Here is a 21,797-nt window from a genome sequence, read left to right on the forward strand (position 1 = left end):
ATCCTTTGTTAAAGAACAGAGAACAAGACATGTGTCGAATTCTTAAGAAGCTCAGACACTTTAACATCTCAGTTGTCATTTGTGTACAGACAGCAAAGAGTTTAAGTAAGGATGTAAAGAGAATACTTACTGACATTGTACTTTTCCCCGGATTGTCCGAAGACGATTTCATGGAACTTATGAAAGAGTCCATGGCAGGTAAGTTTGGCAGACATGAACTATGGGGGAGGTACAAAGTCATACAAGACCCTCATACTTCTTTCAGAATTCACATCTACGCGAACAAAGTTCAAATTGTAAAAAGTCAAGCGTAAAAATATAAGTGTTAGTCTTAGTCTGCTTGTGGTGCTGGGGCTGTCGGTTCTTCTGGCTTTGGAATGGACTCGGTTGGTGGTACGTCGGACATTGTCTTGAAACAATAAAAGACTTGTCTTGAAAAAGTAAAAGACTTGTCTTGAAACAATAAAAGACTTGTCTTGAAAAAGTAAAAGACTTGTCTTGAAAAAGTAAAAGACTTGTCTTGAAAAAGTAAAAGACTTGTCTTGAAAAAGTAAAAGACTTGTCTTGAAAAAGTAAAAGACTTGTCTTGAAAAAGTACGGGTATCGTCTTCAATCAAGACCACTGTTCTCAAATTTGAGAACTTTACACCAAAAAATTTCTTGAAAAATAACGGGTCTTGTCTTGAAAAAGTAAAAGACTTGTCTTGAAAAAGTAAAAGACTTGTCTTGAAAAAGTAAAAGACTTGTCTTGAAAAAGTAAAAGACTTGTCTTGAAAAAGTAAAAGACTTGTCTTGAAACAATGACCGACATAGACCCAGCAGATGAGGCAATTTACCTTATAGAGCTACCTGAGCCATCTTTGGTGTCAAGCTTGAAAAATATATGGTTCATTTACTCTTCCTCTTTGAAGTTATCGAAATACTCTGTTATCTTTTCCTTCAGTAGCGGCAAATCTTCTTTGAATGTAAGTATTGTACAACCTTTCATATCATAGTGTGTTTGAGGTAACGTATCTTGAACTATCTGTTTAACATCTTCATTTGGTGTCATTGAAATCGGTAAGTTTTCACGATAGAACCAATTTCTGTCAGATTTGTAACTCTTAGCAAGGTCGTAAAAGCTTTTGTTGTTTCTTCTGACTAAATGCAACATAACCATATCTCTGTCTTCTTCATTTTCCATCTCTTCAGTGTAAATCATATACTTATAGTTCTTTTCCTTTCCTTTTGGTACCGAACGTGGTATTCTTTTCTGTATGTTTTTGTCTTTTGCTTCAATGACTTCATCTTTTGCTTGAAGTTTCTTTTCCATCTCTTCACGTTCTTGTCTATGAATTTCGTCAAGAAGTCTGTAAATATACCAAGCATAGCGAGGTGAAGCCCACATTGCAACAGCATTTACGAGAAGTCTATGTACATACCAACCTCTCAAACCAGGAGCCAAATTTTTACGATTTTCATGTGTTTTATGCAAGGCCGAGAATTCTCGGTCTAGAGAAATTTCACTCAAAAGTTCTTGTGTGCTTTGGTTTTTGAACCAGTCGTCTGCGTGTTTAGTATCTGGAGCAAAACATGCTGTCAAAATACTTTGCATTTGGTACATGTCATCTTTGACCGAACGAATGAGACGTAACTGTTTGTTAAACTGAACCCACTCGTATTCTTCATTTATGGTTTCATGAACGATAGCAGTTGTTGTGTTCTCTGTTGTTGTCATATCTGTCTTTACATACAAAATAAAAAATAAAATAAAAATAAAATTAGCGTTAATTTCTATCTTGTATAAAAGACCAAAAATAAACGCTTTACATGTATTTTTCAGCAACTTCGTCAAATAATTTTATAGCTTTGTCGATCTCATCTACTTCAAACGTTTCTTTACCTCTCGTGGGAGCACCATACATTTTCTCAAACTTTTCAAGTAGTTCTGTTTCAGCAGCTCTCATATCGTTAACGAACACAACCTTAACTCTATTGACTGTAGAGTCATATCTACTACTTATATTAAATGTTCTTCCTATCTTATATCTCTTTGTATTGAAGTCCTTCGGTTTCTGAACGATGTAAAGTAAGCCCTCACTGCAACGTTCAGTATCGAATGAACCATATGTTATGAAATTATATCCAACAACTGGGTCAATCCAGAACAAAACTACTGGTATAAGACTTTTGTCGATGAGATATGCTCTTGTTCCATAGAATCTTACCGATATCATAAGCTCAGGATTTCTTGTCAAAATTTTCTGAGTAGAAGCATTTCTAACCCAGTCGCTTGCTCTCTTTCCAGATGGAGATATAATGTCTGACAAAGAATATTTTTTGTATTTCTTTGAGTATCTTACGTTTAAATCACCAATTCTAACCACCTTGGTCTCATTGTCTATCTTTTTAACTGTTTCAAACTCAGTGCTTGTCATTTCCTGTTCTTACATACAAAATAAAAAAATAAAAAAAATAAAACTAACGTTGTTTTTTTATTTTTTCTATCTTGTATAAAAGATATGATTTCATAGAGTTTTTTCACGATTTTCATGAGTTTTAGGCAACCCCTGTAAAAGTCGGGGTAGCATTTTTTCACGATTTTCATGAGTTTTTTTTACGATTTTCATGAGTTTTAGGCGACCAGGGTTTTTCCCCTACTCGCATTTTTTCACTGTTTTCATAGAGTTTTAGGCGAGTGGTTTTTTTTTACTACTCGCATTTTTTCACTGTTTTCATAGAGTTTTTTTACGATTTTCGTACGGAATCTCTATCCTCGGTTTTCCTTGGGTAGCAAACATATGAGGAAATTCATGAAATTTGGTCATTTTTTTACGATTTCAGGGATTTTTTTACGAAGTGTCAAAGTTCTCTTCGTCAAAAAAATACAGTTATATCATGAAATTTGGTCATTTTTTCAGCAAAAATATATTTTAGATCTAACCAGGTCCCTCGGTCCCTCGGTCCCTCGGTCAACTAACATTTTTTTGAAAATGGTGACAACATGACATTTTGACAACAGTCCAGGAAATGAACTTCATCGTCAATGTTTTTGTCAAGACTTTCATCGTCAATGAGCGTAAATCAGACAAAAATATATTTCTAACATAACTATTTACAAGCGCTTTACATGGTATATGTTGTGATGGTTCATGACTTTAAACAGTTTTGTAGCTTCTATTTCTTCACGAAGGATATCAAAAGTTTTAACAATGCCGAAAGTTTCTTTATATTTCTTCTTGACATCAGATAGAAGGAAATCGTTAGCAGTTGGATAGTTTTTGTTCAGAAATGTCAACATGTCCATTTTATCTTCTGCTGGTTTCTCTACTTCTTTCTTTAAGTCAGTATAGTCTTTTCGCATACGTTCTATCTCTTTGACGGAGTAGTTATATTTCCTTGTTGCTGCTTTACATTTTGAACATTGTGGGTTCATTTTTGCATTGTACATTGAAACCTTACCTGCAAGTATGACTAAGGCGTAAATGGTTTTCTTTAACTCAAAAGTTGCTGGTTTTATCTGTTCGTTCCATACTTTACCTCTTCTATCTTTATCTCTTATCTGCCATACACATTTTGCAACTAACGAAACAAAGTTGTCGTAGGTCTTAAATTCTTCAGATTTGTATATGTCAATGAAATATACCATATCGCAGTCTTTGTGGTTGCAATGAAATCCAAGAAACTCATAGTTTACCTTACGTATGAACTTCTTGGTTTCTACTGAGTCAGTTGCTTTGACTTCTATTTCATCGAATTCAGGAATAGTAAGCTTTTGTTGTTGTATTTCAGGAAGTTTAGGTAGATGTTCCACCAGGTCCTGCATTTCATAAAGATACTGTTCATTTGTTTCATCTTTCGCACTACAGTCTAAATCTCCTTGGAGAAGTTCTTGCTTTATCTTCTGGATTTCTGTTTCGAAAGTATATGAAGAAGGAATGAAGCTTTTCATCTCTACTAACATTGAAGTTGGGTTCATGACTAACGAGTTTGGTGCTGTTGTTGCTGACATGTTCTTACAATAAAATAAAAAATATTTTTTTAAAAAAAACTAAAATATATTTTTGCCGAATTCAAGAGTTTTGTGTGTTTTCTACGGTCGAGCCAAAAGTGGCTCGACCTCAAAACAAGCATTTCGTGAAGAATATACCAACCCGCGGAATTCCGCGGGTTGCTTTTTATACAAAATTCAACGGGTGAAAGAATACGATGAAGAAGTCATGACAAAACATTTACGATGAAAGTCTATTTCCTGTGTTGTTGTCAAAATGTCATGTTGTCACACTTTTTCAGAGAAGTTAAAATGACCGAGTGACCGAGTGACCGAGTGACCTGGTGAGATCTAAAATATATTTTCTATCTTAAGGAAATTCATGACAAAACATTTACGATGAAAGTCTATTTCCTGTGTTGTTGTCAAAATGTCATGTTGTCACACTTTTTCAGAGAAGTTAAAATGACCGAGTGACCGAGTGACCGAGTGACCTGGTGAGATCTAAAATATATTTTCTATCTTAAGGAAATTCATGACAAAACATATACGATGAAATCTATCTCCTGTGTTGTTGTCAAAATGTCATGTTGTCACCATTTTCAAAAAGATGTTAGTTGACCGAGGGACCGAGGGACCGAGGGACCTGGTCGCCTAAAATATATTTTTGCCGAATTCAATAAAAAAAATGGTTCATTTACTCACAATATTTTTGTACAAAACGACCCCAAACTTTTAACCTCTCTTCTGTAGCTTCTAATGAAACTTTAGCGAGTTCATATTCTCTAAATTCTCTCTTTAAATCTTCTTGTTCCCATTGGTCTAGTTCGTATGGAGAGTCTCTATAACCAGAACATATCTCATGTTCATGTTCTATTTTTTCGCGCATTTTTCTAACTTCTTCTTCGAACAAAGGTTTTGCATTCTCTGCTGTATCTTCAAGTTCTTCTTCATCTAATTTCTCATGAACTTTCTTGTCTATGGAGTCCAGAATTTTTCCAACTGCTATGCAATATTTTGGAGAAGCCCACATTGCTATATAGTTTACGAGTCTTGGGTCTACATACGTTCCTCTAACCTGTTTGATTTCATCGGGAATTCCTGCATGAACTGTGTATAAAAAGCAACCCGCGGAATTCCGCGGGTTGGTATATTCTTCACAAAATGCCTTAAAATACTCTTCCCAGGACTTATTTTCCAACAACCTTCTAAAGTCTTTCCTAAACTGCTGACATATCTTTGTTGCATTTATATAACCATCCTTGTCTCTACGTAAGACTTCAATACCGTTATAGGTGCCTTTTGTGAATGTTTCGCCATTAGATTTGTTCGTGAACGTTTTTGCTTCGACTGTCATACTGTTCTTACAATAAAAATAAAAAATATTTTTGGCTTAACCGTCGGACATTCGTTTTTGGCTTAACCGTCGGACATTCGTTTGTGGCTCGACCTCAAAACAAACATTTTGTGAAGAATATACCAACCGCCGGAATTCCGGCGGTTGCTTTTTTATACAAAATTCAACGGGTGAAATCTATCTCCTGTGTTGTTGTCTAAATGTCATGTTGTCACACTTTTTCAGAGAAGTTAAAATGACCGAGGGACCGAGGGACCTGGTTCGCCTAAAATATATTTTTCAATACTTTTTCAGCACTTTTCCGTAGTTGTATATGAAAGACAATTCGAGATAAAAGTCATAGTACAATGAAATAATATGCTGCACACCGTTTGTTGTGAACCAGACTTGAAAGTCAGCGAAACTGTTACTAGGTGGTTCGTAGAATTTAGAAGCAAAGTCATAAAAGTCCTTACCGATACAAAGAAAACTGTTGTTGCTTGAACTGAAACTTGCATGACACATGACATTTTGAGGGTCAAACACGTTTCTATAAACTGTCAAATCTGTTGGTGGGAGTATAAATTTAAATGGACCATCTGGTGGCAATGGTTCGTTCTGGTTTAGTAACCGAAGAAATTGTGCCCAAGAACGTCTGTCCACCCCCCAATATAAAAACTCTGTATCTCTTGGAGGGTTAATTTCAATCTTTTGAAATGAAACTGTGGAGTTCATCTTGTCGTATTCTAGCTTCAGATAGTATGTTCCATTTAGTAAAGAGTGGTATTTTTCTTGAAATTCCCAGTAGTATTTGTTTATTTGAGTTTGAAAGTCATTTAGAGTTTTTTCAAGACTTTCGTCTGAACGAATTGTAAAGATTTTCATTTCGTCAAATTTTTCTATTAGACCGTCAGAACCTTTATACTGACCGTGAAAATATACTGCGAACATGAATGCGTTAGTTCTATTTGAAAACAAAACTCTTCTAAATCCTATTGCCTTTGCATCTGAAGGACTTTGAAGCCAACAAATTGGATAGTTAAATCTATATGCTCGGGATAAAATTTCTTCATCTGAAATAGTCCTACCAGCGTTTGTAAAGATATAGTCTAACGGTTTTGTATCTGCTACTTTTGTTCTTTGTTTTTCAACCTGAAGCATTTTATATATGTAAAAATATACTGTTTTAAAAAATGTTTTAAAATGGTATGCAATGTTTTATTTCATGCAATGTTTAACTATTTCACCATCTTCTTTAACACCCCAGTACTTACGCTTGGAGAGGACATGAACTTCGGAAAATACCTTGTCTAGCTTAAAACAGCCCATCTTTTCACCGACTAAACCCATTTCAATGAGTTTGTTGTATCCTTCTTCGTTCGTCATGAGTGCGTCAATGTTCTCATAGTATACCACAATTTTGGATTTAACCTCTGAGAAGAATTTGTTGTAGTTGTCAAGGACTGCCTTTGCGAACTGAGGATAAGACCAATGTTCGACAATAGGTTTTACTGTGGTTACTAAGCCACCTTGACCTTCGGTGAACTCGTATTTCAAAACAAAAGGGGAGAACCTTTCAACAAAGTTGTCGACCTTCTCATAGTGTTTACTCTTCATCTTTTGAGGTTTTTTAATGGAATACCCCCATGTCGAATTCATAAGCAATTTGAGTGTCATTGCAAGTTTGGGGTTTGAAGCTTTCCTAATATCATAGAGTTGTTGTATGACTTTTCCAACTGTATAGTTCCTTCCCGGGAACTCACCATTTTCGTTTGGAATTCCAGTTGGAATATATTGGACGAACCTCATGTACGCAGCGTTAAGGTCGACATAGTATATTTTTTCATATGAGTCGAACTTGTCGCAACCAATTGGTCCAGTTCGTGGAAATTCAAGTGAGTCTCTTATCTTCTGAGAAACCTCGCCTGTTATCTCATAAACATCGTCAAAGCAACCTGTTTCATATAAAACCTTCTGACCTAACTCTGATGCTCTCCAATACAATTTGAACGTCAATTGGATGTCTCATGGAAGTTTGTTTATAGCATCTTGAAGTTCTTGCAACCTCATTGGAAGTTCTTCTGGTTCAGGTTGGTATCCGAACAAACCAACTCCTTTTGGAACTGTGTACTTCTTTTGTGCTATAACTTTGTCTGGAACAACTTTTGGTCTTGCTAACAATGAAAAGTTTGTTTCGTCTTTTGGTACAAAAGTTTCTGTCAGCTTGTCATCTGGAATTGGTTCCAACAAGCCTTTCTCGAAAAGAATGTTAACAGCTCTGACAATGTTGCACTTGCCTTTTCCGAACAATGGGTTTGTAAGACTTTCGTTCAAATGAAGTGGTTGTGGACAAGTACAATCTTCAACCATGGTAAGTCTTTGTCAACAACATAGTCGTCATGTGAAGAACCTTTCTCAGTCGGAATGTTGACTCGGATATTCACATTTGCCAACGGTGCAACTTTTGCCAATTGACCTCTGAGAATGTACCTTGTCTTCACACATGACTCAAGATACTTCATTTTCTCATCTGTAACAAGACCAGAGTTCCTGAGACATGTAAGAATACAAGGTTCATTGACAATTGTTTCAATTGAATTGTAAATTCCATACCTTGTCAAGTCAATGTCAGACTTATTTCTGAACGGGAAGTATCCAGCATGTTGTCTGACTGCTTGAGGGTTGGGTTGTAACCATTCGAACTTCACGCTTGCAATTCCTTCTATTGCATTCAAAATATCTGAGTCGGAGTCAAACATTTGTTCTCTCTTTGTAGTCTTGAAAGCGTCAAGAAGTTGTGCGGCTGTTGTGACATTGCCATGTGAGTAGTATATATGACCATCTAAATCTGTTACGGTTAGTCTGAGATTGTATCCTTTCTTATTTCCGTCTTGAATTGCAGCAAGTACTCCCATGAAGCCTTCTTTGTTCTTTCCTTCTTCAAAATTTACTGTAAAGGTTCGACCAGAAGTAATTTTACTTCTAACCTCGCGATACTTCTCATATGCATATCTTGTTCTTTCCATGGGAGCATGACCATCTTCACCTTTTCCTTTTTTCCTCCTCAAGGGATGCAATTGTTCGTCATGTTTCCAGTAGAACCTGGCAAAGCCGTCGTGTCCTTCAACCTGAGGTTCATTAACATCGAAAGGCATATCCATAAGACGCTCTTCTTCTAACCTCTCTAGTCTGTTTGGATAATTTGTGCGTGCTGTTTCCAATTCCATTTCGTAGGTCAGACCAGCCAGTTTGTCATAGACTTTTATTGGCTTTCCCTTCCTATATTTAAACTTCTTTGAAACTCTCCAACCATATCTTTCTAACTCTGCTTTTATTCTAGCAGATTTTCTGTCCATTCTATATGGGGGCATTTCTATAAAAATAAAAAAATATACTGTTTTAAAATGGTATGCCATATAGCTTCTTGAATTTGTTAAGAAGTATTTGAACGTTTTTTCCATCTGTATCTCTAGTGTTTACATAAGCATAGCCTGCCTTAGTAAAATATACTTGTAATTTCCTATAGTTTACGCCGGTATAAAAGTAGAAAGAGTCTTGTTCTTCGCTATAGTAGTAAAACTCAAACGTATGCTTGCCATAGTCTGTAATTTCAATTGTTTCATCTTCTAGTTCGTCGACAAATTCGAATACAATATCTCCAAATTTGCCTATGTTCTTATTGTTTTCAGAACAAGTGACCCAGCGTAAGTTTTCAAGTCTATTGTCGTTTCTTATATGGTTTATATGGTCTACAAAAGGTAAATTGTTAGGGTTCGGTATAAAATGAGTTGCAATGACAACATGTTTTAAATAGCATTTCCCACCCAGATTCATCATAGCATATCCGTCATTTCGCTCCCATCCGCTTAAAACTCTTTTTGTCTTTTTGTTTCTGACTTCAAATGACTCACAACAGTGAATTTCATATTTCTCATCTAACAAACAAGTTTCCCAACGGTCTTCTCCAACAAACTCAGCGTACATTTCAAATAAAATAAAAAAATGTTTTTTTGAAAAAAATGTTTTGTTTTAAATGGTATGCCATTTCATATTTCTCATCTAACAAACAAGTTTCCCAACGGTCTTCTCCAACAAACTCAGCGTACATTTTTATAAAAATAAAAAAATGTTTTTTCTTTACTTTACATAACTGCCCGCTACCATAAGTCTTTGACGCCAACCCATACCAGCTAATGAAGGTTGACTTGGTTTAGTATTGAAACTAACCTTTGGTTTTGGTTTATCTTCAGTTTTTGGTTTTTCTTCTTCTATCGGTTTTTCGTCACTTTTCGGTTCATCTGACTTTACCTCACTTGCTGGAATAGTTGTGTCGTTAGTATCTTCATAAATGTCATATGCCATCTGTTTTTGTTTTCCTTTCAACTTTTTGTGTTTGTTGTAAAGTTTAGAATATTTCGACTCTAAGTCAATGAGATGTTCTATAATGAACTGTTGGTCAGTGAAGTAAACTTTTCCATCTGTTGTCTCTTTAGTTCCTTCAGACTTCAATATTTTATTTGTGAGAGTCTGTTTCTTTTTTGAGATACTTGCCGTTCCATTTTTATGAAAAGTGACTTTGTAGTTAGGGTTTGTATTTCCAGACCTCACACTTTCTATTATTGAATTTTTCTCTTCATCTGTAAGTTCTTTGACAGGTTTTGACAATGGTTCTGAACTTTTTGTTTGTGGTGTCAAATCTACCGTTTCAACTTCTTCGGTCATTTCATCTCAGTAAAAAATTTTAGTTTGGTTTGTTTTTCAACTGGTTGTTGAGGTTTTTTAAGTCGGTCTAAAACTTCCTGAGGTATAGGAAGAACTTGACAAACACGTGGTTGTGTAACTGCTGGAAGCCGACAAATCCATCTTGAGCCCATTTGTCTCAATGCTGTATTGTTCATTTCATCTCAGTAAAAAATTTTACATTCCCCACGTTTGAGGCGGTTGCGGTTGGTTGTTGTTTACCCACTGTTGTGCATGGTTATATCCTCTGTTAAAGAATCTTTCACCTTGGTCCATATAGTGTCCTGCTTGGTTAGAGTAGTCATTTGCTTTGTTATAATAGTTTCCTGCTTGTCTTCCTACATTGTCCATCCATCCTTGAACTTTTCCTCTTGTTTCAGGATTTGGAATAAGATTTGTTGCATCTCGTGCTACATCCCAACCTTTCTGTACAGTTTGTATAATAGGTTGTGCTTTCTCTTTCAGTATACCTAATGTACTCAAAATCTTCCTTCCAATTCCAAATGCACCTCTGGCTAGTGTTCCCACTGCGGGCAAAATCTAGATGCGACTCCTGCTATTGCGCCAAATAAACCCATTTCTTATGGGTTAAAAATGACGAATTCAAACAAGGACCCGTATGTTTCTAAAGCAACAAAGAAAGCACTCATGGTAAAAATCTTTAGTTCAACACCAAATGCTTGGTTTATGGATATCTTGGAAAACATTCCGAGGTATAGAGAAGATGGACCACCATACTGGCTAATATTTGTTGGTCAAAACACAAGATACTGTGAAGCCATACCATTACAGTCCAAAAATATTTTAGATGTGAAAACTGCTTTGACAATATTCGTTGACAAATACCATCCAACAAAACTGACATCTGACTATGAAAGTTCTTTCAAATCAGACGATATTAAAAACTATCTGCGTTCAAAAAATGTAAACCAATATTTCATTGTCGACCAAAACCATTCTGCTCTTGGTGTCATTGACAGTTGTATAAAAATCTTAAGAGACTTAAATCAACCACAAGGCGGCGAGGTAGATGAAATGTCATATGACGACAAATATAGACACTTCTCCATGGCAAAGATGAGACAAGTTTTAAATATTTACAATACCCGTAAACAAAAAGGTTTGGGAAACCACTCCCCCGAAGAAATGAAAAACAACCCTGACTTAGAGAAAGACTATATATTTAATAGTTTAGTCAAAAGAGACAAACAAGAAAGAATGCCGGGCTTCAAACTTCAGAAAGGTGACAAAGTAAAAATAGAAATACCTAAACGCGACCCATATGAAAATACTATTGACTATGACAACAATGGGAACTCGACAGGTACTCACATTCGTGTTCGTAAAAATAGAAGAAAGTATACAAGAGAATATTATGAAGTTTTAGGCAAACATGGCAAAATGTACAGACTGCAAGCAGAAGATAAAACTACTATTGTCAGACCTCGTTTCAAACTTGTTAAGGTTCAAGGTGGTATACTTTCAAAGACAGTTCCTAACAAATATAAGACAACTCCTGACGAATATGCTAAAGAAGTTGAAAATGACGACTAAGCATTTCTATACCATGCGTAAACTGTCATGTAAGGTGGCATGTAGTCTTTACTTTGTCCCGTTGTTTGCGTATACCCTGAAACGCGATGTGTATGGTTTCCTTCTCCCTGTGTGCTACCCCAGAAACAATTTATAGCAAACTGAACGTCGTCTTTAACATCATATCCTTTACCTTTTTTCATTGCTGACCAATCCCAAAATCTATGCTTATGCCAACCTGCTTCAGATGTAGTTAAATCTATGTAGTGACTGTGTGCAGGTAAGTTTTCACCTGAAATCGTTTTACTTCCACCTGTTTCCTTTGAAGAGTTTGCACAATACAAAAACCTGTCGACTATTTGAGTCCAAGTTCCGAGACCAAGTACTACTTCTGGTCTGGTAGAGTTCATTGACGTGTAAATAGAACCTATAGGATATAGTGTTTGAAGTATTTCTGTCTTTAATGTTTGAAGCTCTGTTTTGTCAGCTTTCTTATCTAACTCATCGTTAACATATGTTTTGTCAGCTTTTTTATATAACTTTTCTTCAAGTTCATTTACGTCAGAGATGCTATGTCTATGATATTTTTGTGGGTATGTTCCTTCTGTCCATGCGAAAATATACTCTTTTGTTGCATCTACATATCCAGCTATCCATGTCGAGTCTGCTTTTGTATTCCTTAACTCTGTAACACCTTTCTCAAGCTCTTTCAACTGTTGTCCATCTTCCATTAAACCTCTGGTATGACTTGAAACCGTTTGTGTCAACATATCTACAGTTTCTTTGTCGGCTTTAAGGTCTAAACATCCTGAAACCCACCCTGTATTGGCTTTACCTTTTAAAATCTTCGATGTCCGTTCATGGTACCATTCAACCCTTTCTATAATTTTTTCATCTTTTTCATCCACATATTCCTTATCTGCCTTCTTCACTAACCCACTAGCCAGATATGCTAACTCATCGTCAACATACTCTTTGTCAGCTTTGTTGTCAATATCTGCCTTCAAAAGAAGTTCATCTATAGGTTTCTCGTTTAAAGTTCTTTTTGTTGGATTTATACAAACAGTATGGTTCTTGTTGTCTTGAAACAGAAACTCATCTGTCATTGGGTTTATCGTCAGTTTTAAGTTTCCTTCTTTCAATGACTCAGATATCTTAGAATAGTTTGAAAAGTTTGTTGTGTTCTTATTTAGAGCTTGCAAAATGAGTTGTCGGTTGTGTTGTATTTCTCTCATAGACGCTGTTTCTTTCGACATTTTTATTCTAGATAAAATATGCTTTCAATAGAAAAAGAAAATTCAAGAGTTGCTACAACTAAACCATTAGATGAACTTTTTACTAACGTAGGTCAAAAGTTTGAGACAGAGACCGTAAAGCGTGAAGGCTATCGTTTTGACTACCCGTTGAGATGGCTAAGAGACCCATCCGTCACAAAAGCTGTTGGCTTTCGTAGAATGAAGTTCATTTCAGAAGCCATACATGGTTTCCCATTTACGGTCGCTTTTGAAGTTCGATACTATAACAAAGAAAAACGTACGTATGAGAAATTTGAACAGGGAAAACTTTTACAAGTGAATTTGCTTGTAAACTTAGAAACAACTCTTCAAGCTTTTCAAGAAAAAATAAACGATATCTATCTCGAATATGCAAACCAGTTTAACATTGACGAAGGAGAGTACCATCTCGATATTGTTTATGACAGGAAAAATGCAACTGTTAAAATCAATAGAATAGAAGACCTTGGAGAAGACGTTTATATTTCTACAAAATATAACAACTTGGCATGGTATAGATTTTTGAGGATGTTAAATCAGCCTGCAGAATATCCAGTACACCCGAACTTTTATGAAGTCGAAAACCCTAATGGAACATATGAAAATGTTTTCGACTCAGATGCTATTATAGTTCATGCTTCATTTTCTGGCGCCCAAAACTCTTTTTTATGCTTGGCAAATGACTTTTACGAAAAACCTACAAAGCTATATGAACCACCGAGTGGAAGTATTTCAGACTTTCAAGTATGGTTTACAACAGATGGAAGAAAGAGAATAGTTCCATTATACCACGCGTTTTACTTAGAACTTAGTTTCATATACAACTACTATCGAACGGTAAAAATATAATTTTAATACGGTTGAGGTGTTGGATTTGGTTGCCAACTAGACTGTGGTGCAGGTTCAGGCTGTTGTATAACAGGAGCTTGTTCTTCTGGTTCAGGGTCTTTAGGTATAATACCAACGAACTGACCTACTCTTTTACCAATATTTTTGACTCCGTTCCAAATTCCTCTTCCGACAGATTTTATTCCATTCCATATACCTCTTCCAACATTTCGAAAGAAGTTTCCTATTCTTCCAAAGAAACCCATTTTACTATATGTAAAAATCTAATGTCCGCCTAGTCTCTTACGTTTCCTGTTGAGTTCCATAGCATTTTTTAACTGGAGCTCATACATTCTATTTCTCCTCTGGTAGAAAACATACTCTGGGTCAACTCCTGTGTTCGCGTCATCTGCATAGAGTTGTTTATATCCCACTTCAGGGTTTGTATAAAACTCTTTCCATCTCATATTTGCATACCATGGTGGTAAGCCTAACGCAGCGTCATTTGACATGGCAGTTTGCATTTGTACATCTGTTGGCACTTGACCATAGTTTGCCATTGCAGTTTGTATTCTAACTTCATTTGGAATATTCTCTGGGTTTGGTTGTCCAGGTTGCTGTGCATTCGCTAAGTTCTGTGCGTCCATTTAATATTAGATAAAAATATCTCTTACGAGTACATATACTGAACATTTGCTGGCATTGGTTCATCTTCATATTCTCTATATCTTTCTGCCACGTCAAATAAGTAAATGACACAATGGAAAAAACCTAAAACAAGTAGTCCTATTTCAAACCACATTTACTTACCAATAAAATTTCTTTGTTGTGACACTTTTTCCGGTTTATAGGACCTCTCTCATATTCTATCTTGTCATATATAAACTCATAGTCATGTATGTCCTCTAACCATCTCATAACGGTTTCCAAACCACTTTTATCGGATGTAAAGTAAAAGCATGGATGGTTATGTATAACGTCTAAAGTTTCTAAAGAGTCTCTCAAAGTCCAGTCTACTTGGTATTGAAAATCCCATGTGTTATAGAACGGCGGGTCCACTATAAAGAAAACATTTTCCTTGTTTTTATATTTTTCATACAACTCTGTCCAATGACATCTCACAAACTCTATACCCTCAGTATATTTTTCTATGTTCTCTTTGAAAACGTTTGTATAGTTAAGATATAAAACTTTTGACATAAGTGTTTCAATGTCATGAACTCTTATAGAACCACTATACAATAGTCTAGAAGATATACTATCCCAGTCAATATACTCTGCTTTTTTCAAAACCTCTCTGACAATATCTTTCTTATCTAATGGTATACGTTCCATCTTACCTATAGGTATCTTTTCTTTCAACTCACTCAATATTTTGTTTGTGTCTGGTATATGTTTGAGACGGTTCATATAGTTGTCGAAGTCATTGCATATAATCTTTGAGTCAGGAAATACAGTATGGCACAAATGAGATATATAGAAACTTCCACCGAACAAATCTACAAATGTTAGACCATTCGGTAGTTTCTTAAGTTCTCTCAATAGAATATCTTTACATCTACTCTTATTTCCAAAGAAGGGTAACGGTGGTTTTGTAAAATTCATTTTATATACAATAAAAATGTTTTTTCCCTGAAAAGTGACAGAAAAGTGACAAAACATCTTCGGGGCTAGAGGGCACGAAGTGCCTGGAAGCCCCAATACCTTTTTTTTTTTTTTTGAATATCATATCAGAAAATGTCGCAACTCTGACATTTACCCGACCAAATAGCAAAAATAATTGAATACTTTTCGCAAAAACTTTAAAAATCGATAAAAATATGAAATATAGATATTAAAGAGACTTTTTATATAATATTCATAAAGATTTTCCAAAAATATGATACCGCAAAATTAAAAAAGTGACGTCTTGAGTGGAGTCAAAGGTCGAAATTGCTAGCTAAATGTTTTTTTAGCGAAATTGCGTATTGTACGTTTTTTCGCAAAACGAAACCCTTATTTCATTACATACAATAAAATTTTAAAAACTCTATTTGTTCACAAGAAAATTTTTTCCCTTCATATGAAGAAACATTTTGTTCTCCATTTGATGCTGAGTCTAAATCTCGATTTTTGATTTTTCTTCTTTCCAAATTTCTTTTTTCCAAATTAGAAGTTTAATTCAAATTTTCAATAGTTTATATATTTTCTCAAACCGTCTTAGATTTTCTCACTTTTTAGGGATTTTCTCTCAAAATATACAAAAATAGTAATATCAATACATGTGTCTAATATACTTTAAAACCATCGTGATAAAATTCAAAAACGAAGAGTTCTTCTCTCCAAATTTTTTTCAAAATCAAAAAAATGAGATAAAAAAGCATGTTTGGAAAATTCATTTTTAGCATTTTAGGAATTTTCTCACTTTTCTTCCAAATTGACATCCTTAGTTTATAATATCAGTTTGTTATAAGTAATAGGTATTGATTTTTCAATTTATAAACTAATATAATTTTGTGGCCTTTTTTACATTTTTTTGTTATATTGAGAGGCTCTAAATATAAAATCGATTAAATATAATAGTGGAAATTATTATTTGTCGTAGATACTTTTTTAAATACTGAAATTGCATTCATGCATTTATCAAAGTTATTTTTCTCAAACGACTAAAAATTAAAGAGAAATATTATAATTTTAATGCTTCTTGTCGCTAGGATTGTTAGATAAGGCCATGAACCAGATATGGTTTTGCAAATAACGGAATTTGAAAAAGAAAACATTTATAAAAATCAATTATATTATGTCAGATGTATTGCTTATGATATTGAAGTAGCATATCATAGTTCATAAGAGCAATTATGTCATATTCATGTAATGAAAAATGGTAATGTTATTCAAATTTAAGATATTTTAATAGTGATTCAACATTATACTGAAAGCGTGAAATATGTGCCATAAATTGATAAAATCTAATTTGAAATATTAAGTGCATTCCAGAACAAAGCTTCACCATTCCATGAACTTAAAAAGACCAATAAGTACAAATGTTAAATATATTTATTACTTCATATCATAATGAAATTATAAAATCGAATAATTAGCAAAATTTTTGGTAATTCTATTACAATTCATCTTTTATACTATTTATATTAATAATCCATATAAGTTTGATCAAAAAAACGAAAAATAAATTTAATCATATATTTTTATTTGTTTCATTAAAATAAACACTTTATACTTTTTGTTACAACACAAACTCTTCTTGTGTGAATTCATTACCGTTCTCAACATCAAGAGTGAAAACTTTTTGTGAATTTATTGCGCTTCTACCATCTTCTGCGGATATAACAGTTTCTTCATTGATATCCACAGCATCAATATATTGATCTTTTTCGTTTTCTTCCTCTTCTTCTTCATTTCGTTTTCCTGCTGCAAGGAAGAATATTAGTAAACTTACTAAAGTAATTAGAGCTACAGCTCCAACTGCTGCGCCAATTATCATGTATATTTGCTTCTTCTTCTTTTTGGCATCGTGTTCTGTTGCATTATCACCTCCGGATGTTGTATTGCCTTCAGGTTTACTATGATCCTCTTCTTCTGTTTGCTCTTTTTTGTCATTGGGCTTTTCAATTTTACTTACTTCTTTATTTCTGTTATCCATAATGAATATAACAACTTTGTTATCTGCATTTTCTGATTTCTTTGGAATTGTTATGTTAAATGAGTAATATGTGGCTTCATTATTTTCTGTAGGTGGAATAACAAATTCGTAAATTTCTCCATTAATTTCTGCTTTGAATGTATAGTTGATTGTAGATGGATTCTTTACTTTCATTGATATTGATACTTGACTTCCTGGTTCAATCTTTAATGGATATGTGACATTTGGTCCTGATTCAAAGATGGGTCTTGGATGATTGTTAACTTGTATTTCAAATGAAATGTCACTCTTGCATTTACAATTATCATTATCAAACAGCAGTAATTGCAAGTTTGTATTTGCCTTCATCCAACTCCTTTGTATTCAATGTGAACTTTTTAGTTTGTGGGGTGTTCTCAAGTATTGTGAATTTCTCTTCTTCAAACTTTTTTCCACCAAATTCATATGTTATTTTTGCGCTTTTATCATCATTTACTTGAATTTCGAAGGGAATTTCATCTCCAATCAAACATGTCTTTACTGGTTCTTTTGCAAAGGAAATAGTTGGAAGTACATTTGCTGTTATTTCTTTGCTCACTTCTTTGGACTTTCTATGATCTTCATCTTCAACCCAAACAATCAAATTCTTTGTTCTTTCTGGTCCAGCAATAAAATCGAATGAAAAATGCTTTTGACTTCCATTTTCTTTGACAGAATGTTGCTCAACAGTATGTTCTGTGTCTGTATCTCCATACTTGTACTTAAGTGTAATTATGCTATCATTATAGATTGAAGAATATTCTCCAGTTACAGTGACAGTGTCACCTTTGATTCTGAATGTTTCCAAGTCATCGAGCTTTATTATAGGTGGAATTCTTGTATATTTGCCAATAACTAATAATACATTGAATGATTGTTTCGAATGCGGAAGAATCTCTCTATTAATCCATCCTATCTCAAAGATTGAATCAACACCTACTAAAGGGTTGAGTTCTTCCATGTTTCTGCCAATTAATGAATTATCACTATCATACTTGCCATAGTATAAACAATCAACATTTGTTACATCATATCTGTCGCGAACTAGTAATGTAATGACATCCCCTTTTTCCACTCCTTCTATTGTACTTTCCATTGTGAATCCGATTCCATTTGTCAAAGCTTTAACTGTTGCTTTATCATCTTCGCCTATACTTATATCTGCATAGATACCTAGATCAAAAATTTTGGCTTCGTCACCGTTGTTAGTCAAATCAAAGATAATTCTCATATAATTCTCTCCAAGTGATTGATCAAATCTTGGTTCAAGTTTCAAACCTTCTTCTTCGATGATTCCTTTGTTTTTTGCAAGTGCAGTATAGGTCATATTGCTGTTTGAATCATTTGGGTTTGTTGTGTTTGTTCTTAGTTGAACTCTCCATCCATAATTTTGGTAAGTTGTTCGACTATTGTTCCTATATCTGAAGTCGAAGGCTCTATCAGACTTACCAACTTCCCATGTTTGAAAGAGGGCAGCTTTTGCGCCAAGTAGAAGCAATGGTAGCATTATTCAAATATTTTATCGGCAAAGTTTTGATAGTTCAAAAATTGAATTGGAATTGTTTATCACTTTTGATGATAATGATCGAGTGTCGTTGATGTCAAATGCTGCAAATATATTATTTTCATATCTTTTCGCCTAAATAACCTAATTGATTACACTATCAACTTTTCAGTGTCATTTCAATTTGATAGTTATCTAAGAAATAAAATTTTCTGTGTATTATATTCCTTTCACTATTATCATTGATTTTGGAAGGATGATAAAAAAATTAAAAAGCTGATAAAACTCTACAAATAATTGAATTTTTTAAATATAAAAATTGATCATGGATTATCATAATGAACTAACAAAATCTATCACTATTTCACATTACGATACATCTTTGAATACACAAAACAAAAATCTATTTATAATGAATTTTTCTTAGTAATGATATAAGCATTTATATTTTAAGTTTCATTTTTTGGGGAAAATGTAAAGTTATTTAAAAAATTTAACGTATTTTATATTTCCTCGAATTGGATAAATTGGTCAGGTTGATATACTATTCAAAAAAAAGTATTGGGGCTTCCAGGCACTTCGTGCCCTCTAGCCCCGAAGATGTTTAGTATAAAACCGCTTTTTAACTTCACTTAAAATGCCACGTAAGCTACGTAAGAATATACGTAAGAGGAAGAGAGCATTGAAACATCCAATAGTAAGACTGACACCACAACAACAGTTGCAACAACAAATGATGAATGACCCCACTATGTTGCAACAAATGTCAAGCAATCCTATGCTTTTAAACCGAGTCATTGGTGCACAGAGTGGAGGTTTAAGAGCGGCACTTTTAGCGAAAATGGCAGGCTATGGTGGAGCTGCAGACGGAACAGCCTATAACCCTCAAAGTCAAATGAATTTGAGTTCACTCAAAAATCAAATAACAGATGTCAAAAAGTCAAACATAGACATACAGAAGCAAATAAGTGAAAACGAAAAGAAACTAGAATATGACAGACACACAAAGAAACTCAATGAGTTAAACGTAGAGAAAAAGAAGAAAGAAGAACAACTGAAAGAACTAAGTACAGAGCAATATGCGAAAAAAGTGTCAGAAAAAGCAGCAGAAGTAGCAAAAATGGAACAAGATGTTTTAAATTTGAAAAACCATACTACTCAATATAAAGTACTGAAAGATGAAGAGATAAAACAAAAAGCCCTGAAGACATATATGGATAGCGATGAGTATAAAAAGGAAGTTGAAGCAAATGTAAAGGCAGAAAAACTTTTACAGTTGCAAAACCAAACCGTACAGTATGAAAACTTAGCACAAGAAAGTAAAAATAGCGACGCAGCCATGCAAAAGGCAATGAAAAGCGCAGAATATATAAAAGCTAACAATGACTGGGTAGATGCCCAAGCCAACGCTAAAGCAGCCCAGCTTATAGGGTCAATAAGGACAAAAATACAAGCGGATGAAGACAGTTCAAATGAAGCTTTAACAAATGCTGACTTTAAGAACGCCTTCGAAGCTCTTCATAGTAAGGTGAAACAAGTGAACGATTTCTCATCTGGAAAGAAACTGAAGTCTGAAGGTTTCGACAAGGAGTTAAAAGAAGTAGCACAAAATATGACGAAAATAACAGATGCAGCAACGAGACAGGCAGTTCAAAGTGCCTATGACGCCGTTAGAGCAACTGTTGTGGAAAGTCAAGAAAAAGAGTTACAACAGACCAAAACAGACCTAGTAAATGCTTTCTTAAAAACGAAAAGTCAGGTAGGACATTACGCTGCAGATGGAACATATGTGCCAGCTGGTGGAACTTATATACCAGCTGGTGGAACTTATATACTAGCTAGTGGAACTTATATACCACCAAACCCTCCAAGAGAAGCACCTGCACCAGGACTACCTAAAACATTTACATCGTCACATGGACACAGACACAGGCATGCACCAAAACCAGCACAACAACCACCTCCACAACCAGCACAACAACCAACAGTTCAAAACCCTGCACAACAACCAACAGTTCAAAACCCTGCACAACAACCAACACAACAACCACCTCCACAACCAGCACAACAACCAACAGTTCAAAACCCAGCACAACAACCACAACAACAAACAGAGCAAGGACATAAAAGAAGTAGAGAACAAGGAAACCAAGATTTCTTAAAAATGCTTAAAGAAGACTATGGTTACCCAGATACTCTTGACTTTAGTGACAGATATAAAGAAGCTATTAGAAAGTTCAAGGAAGGAAATACTGACCCGAACCTATTTAGCTTTATGGCTCAACACCAAATCGGATATAATTTCAAACCTGGAAAATACAAGCTCGCAAAGGGATATGATTTAATAGCATATCATCCAAATGACATGAACGAATTTACTCCGAGATATTTGGTGTCAGAGCTAAATGACAATTTAACTATCTTCATGAAACGCGTAAAAAATAGAGACGGAACGAAAGAACAAAGGCTTATGAATGCGAATGACTTAAATAGGGAACTTGTTGAAAACGGTCTCGGAATATATGAAATGCCAGCAGATGAGGTACAAGAAACTCCACAGGAAGAAACTAGTTCAGATACAACCAGACATGGAAGAAATAGTTCAGAACAACAGCTAGAAGAGCCTGAAGGAAACGAACAAGTCCTCCTTTGGAAACTAACTTCACAGAACTAGATGAAGATTTGGAACAGCCGAAAAATCTTGACCCTCAACAAGAGTATGCGGAGAATATGGAATATTTCCAAGAGTCTAAAAAAAATTCGGCTGACATAGTAGAAGAATATCGAAAAATGTTTGCCGACATACAAAAGACTCCAACACCAGATGAAAATATTCAGCATAGAATGGAAGTACTGAAAGAAAATGTACACAAATACAACAACCCTTTTTACTTACGAGCATTTAACGTTCAATCTTCGGATGAACTCGGTGAAAATAAAAGGTTAAATTTCAA

At 34.6% G+C, this 21,797-nt stretch overlaps 14 protein-coding genes and 3 pseudogenes across 17 annotated transcripts, besides 1 other annotated feature; 5 read left to right on the forward strand and 12 right to left on the reverse strand.

Moving 5' to 3' along the window:
• Window positions 1–21,797: part of a mobile genetic element that runs on past both edges of the window.
• TVAGG3_0142740 (KilA, N-terminal/APSES-type HTH, DNA-binding family) lies at window positions 982–1,717 on the reverse strand (the record flags this gene model as incomplete). Its single annotated transcript, XM_051224343.1, has 1 exon — window positions 982–1,717. A coding segment is annotated over one exon (736 nt), but the record flags the coding sequence as incomplete, so codon positions are not given.
• Window positions 3,095–3,991, reverse strand: TVAGG3_0142750 (organellar and viral DNA polymerase type B; the record flags this gene model as incomplete). The annotated part of the gene is made up of 1 exon (XM_051224344.1): window positions 3,095–3,991. The coding sequence occupies one exon, from the start codon at window positions 3,989–3,991 to the stop codon at window positions 3,095–3,097; it is 897 nt and encodes a 298-aa protein (XP_051109330.1).
• Window positions 4,885–5,327, reverse strand: TVAGG3_0142760 (KilA, N-terminal/APSES-type HTH, DNA-binding family; the record flags this gene model as incomplete). Its single annotated transcript, XM_051224345.1, has 1 exon — window positions 4,885–5,327. A coding segment is annotated over one exon (443 nt), but the record flags the coding sequence as incomplete, so codon positions are not given.
• On the reverse strand, window positions 6,525–7,115 carry TVAGG3_0142770 (DNA/RNA polymerases family; the record flags this gene model as incomplete). The annotated part of the gene is made up of 1 exon (XM_051224346.1): window positions 6,525–7,115. The coding sequence occupies one exon, from the start codon at window positions 7,113–7,115 to the stop codon at window positions 6,525–6,527; it is 591 nt and encodes a 196-aa protein (XP_051109332.1).
• TVAGG3_0142780 (uncharacterized protein) lies at window positions 7,694–8,662 on the reverse strand (the record flags this gene model as incomplete). The annotated part of the gene is made up of 1 exon (XM_051224347.1): window positions 7,694–8,662. A coding segment is annotated over one exon (969 nt), but the record flags the coding sequence as incomplete, so codon positions are not given.
• Window positions 8,706–9,290, reverse strand: TVAGG3_0142790 (His-Me finger endonucleases family; the record flags this gene model as incomplete). Its single annotated transcript, XM_051224348.1, has 1 exon — window positions 8,706–9,290. One exon carries the CDS (start codon window positions 9,288–9,290, stop codon window positions 8,706–8,708), a length of 585 nt encoding a protein of 194 aa, XP_051109334.1.
• Window positions 9,444–10,028, reverse strand: TVAGG3_0142800 (phage tail repeat-like family; the record flags this gene model as incomplete). Its single annotated transcript, XM_051224349.1, has 1 exon — window positions 9,444–10,028. One exon carries the CDS (start codon window positions 10,026–10,028, stop codon window positions 9,444–9,446), a length of 585 nt encoding a protein of 194 aa, XP_051109335.1.
• On the reverse strand, window positions 10,048–10,204 carry TVAGG3_0142810 (uncharacterized protein; the record flags this gene model as incomplete). Its single annotated transcript, XM_051224350.1, has 1 exon — window positions 10,048–10,204. A coding segment is annotated over one exon (157 nt), but the record flags the coding sequence as incomplete, so codon positions are not given.
• On the reverse strand, window positions 10,224–10,624 carry TVAGG3_0142820 (annotated as a pseudogene). Its single transcript has one exon. A coding segment is annotated over exon 1 (401 nt).
• Window positions 11,115–11,600, forward strand: TVAGG3_0142830 (uncharacterized protein; the record flags this gene model as incomplete). Its single annotated transcript, XM_051224351.1, has 1 exon — window positions 11,115–11,600. The coding sequence occupies one exon, from the start codon at window positions 11,115–11,117 to the stop codon at window positions 11,598–11,600; it is 486 nt and encodes a 161-aa protein (XP_051109337.1).
• Window positions 12,854–13,647, forward strand: TVAGG3_0142840 (uncharacterized protein; the record flags this gene model as incomplete). Its single annotated transcript, XM_051224352.1, has 1 exon — window positions 12,854–13,647. A coding segment is annotated over one exon (794 nt), but the record flags the coding sequence as incomplete, so codon positions are not given.
• TVAGG3_0142850 (serine threonine-protein phosphatase family) lies at window positions 13,705–13,947 on the reverse strand (the record flags this gene model as incomplete). Its single annotated transcript, XM_051224353.1, has 1 exon — window positions 13,705–13,947. The coding sequence occupies one exon, from the start codon at window positions 13,945–13,947 to the stop codon at window positions 13,705–13,707; it is 243 nt and encodes an 80-aa protein (XP_051109339.1).
• On the reverse strand, window positions 13,966–14,328 carry TVAGG3_0142860 (uncharacterized protein; the record flags this gene model as incomplete). The annotated part of the gene is made up of 1 exon (XM_051224354.1): window positions 13,966–14,328. The coding sequence occupies one exon, from the start codon at window positions 14,326–14,328 to the stop codon at window positions 13,966–13,968; it is 363 nt and encodes a 120-aa protein (XP_051109340.1).
• TVAGG3_0142870 lies at window positions 16,355–17,669 on the reverse strand (annotated as a pseudogene). Its single transcript has one exon. A coding segment is annotated over exon 1 (1,315 nt).
• On the forward strand, window positions 19,481–20,273 carry TVAGG3_0142880 (protein of unknown function, DUF4106 family; the record flags this gene model as incomplete). Its single annotated transcript, XM_051224355.1, has 1 exon — window positions 19,481–20,273. A coding segment is annotated over one exon (793 nt), but the record flags the coding sequence as incomplete, so codon positions are not given.
• TVAGG3_0142890 (uncharacterized protein) lies at window positions 20,760–21,005 on the forward strand (the record flags this gene model as incomplete). Its single annotated transcript, XM_051224356.1, has 1 exon — window positions 20,760–21,005. One exon carries the CDS (start codon window positions 20,760–20,762, stop codon window positions 21,003–21,005), a length of 246 nt encoding a protein of 81 aa, XP_051109342.1.
• On the forward strand, window positions 21,008–21,590 carry TVAGG3_0142900 (annotated as a pseudogene). Its single transcript has one exon. A coding segment is annotated over exon 1 (583 nt).

Source organism: Trichomonas vaginalis, chromosome IV, assembly GCF_026262505.1.
Source record: "Trichomonas vaginalis G3 chromosome IV, whole genome shotgun sequence".
NCBI classification, from domain to species: domain Eukaryota; phylum Parabasalia; order Trichomonadida; family Trichomonadidae; genus Trichomonas; species Trichomonas vaginalis.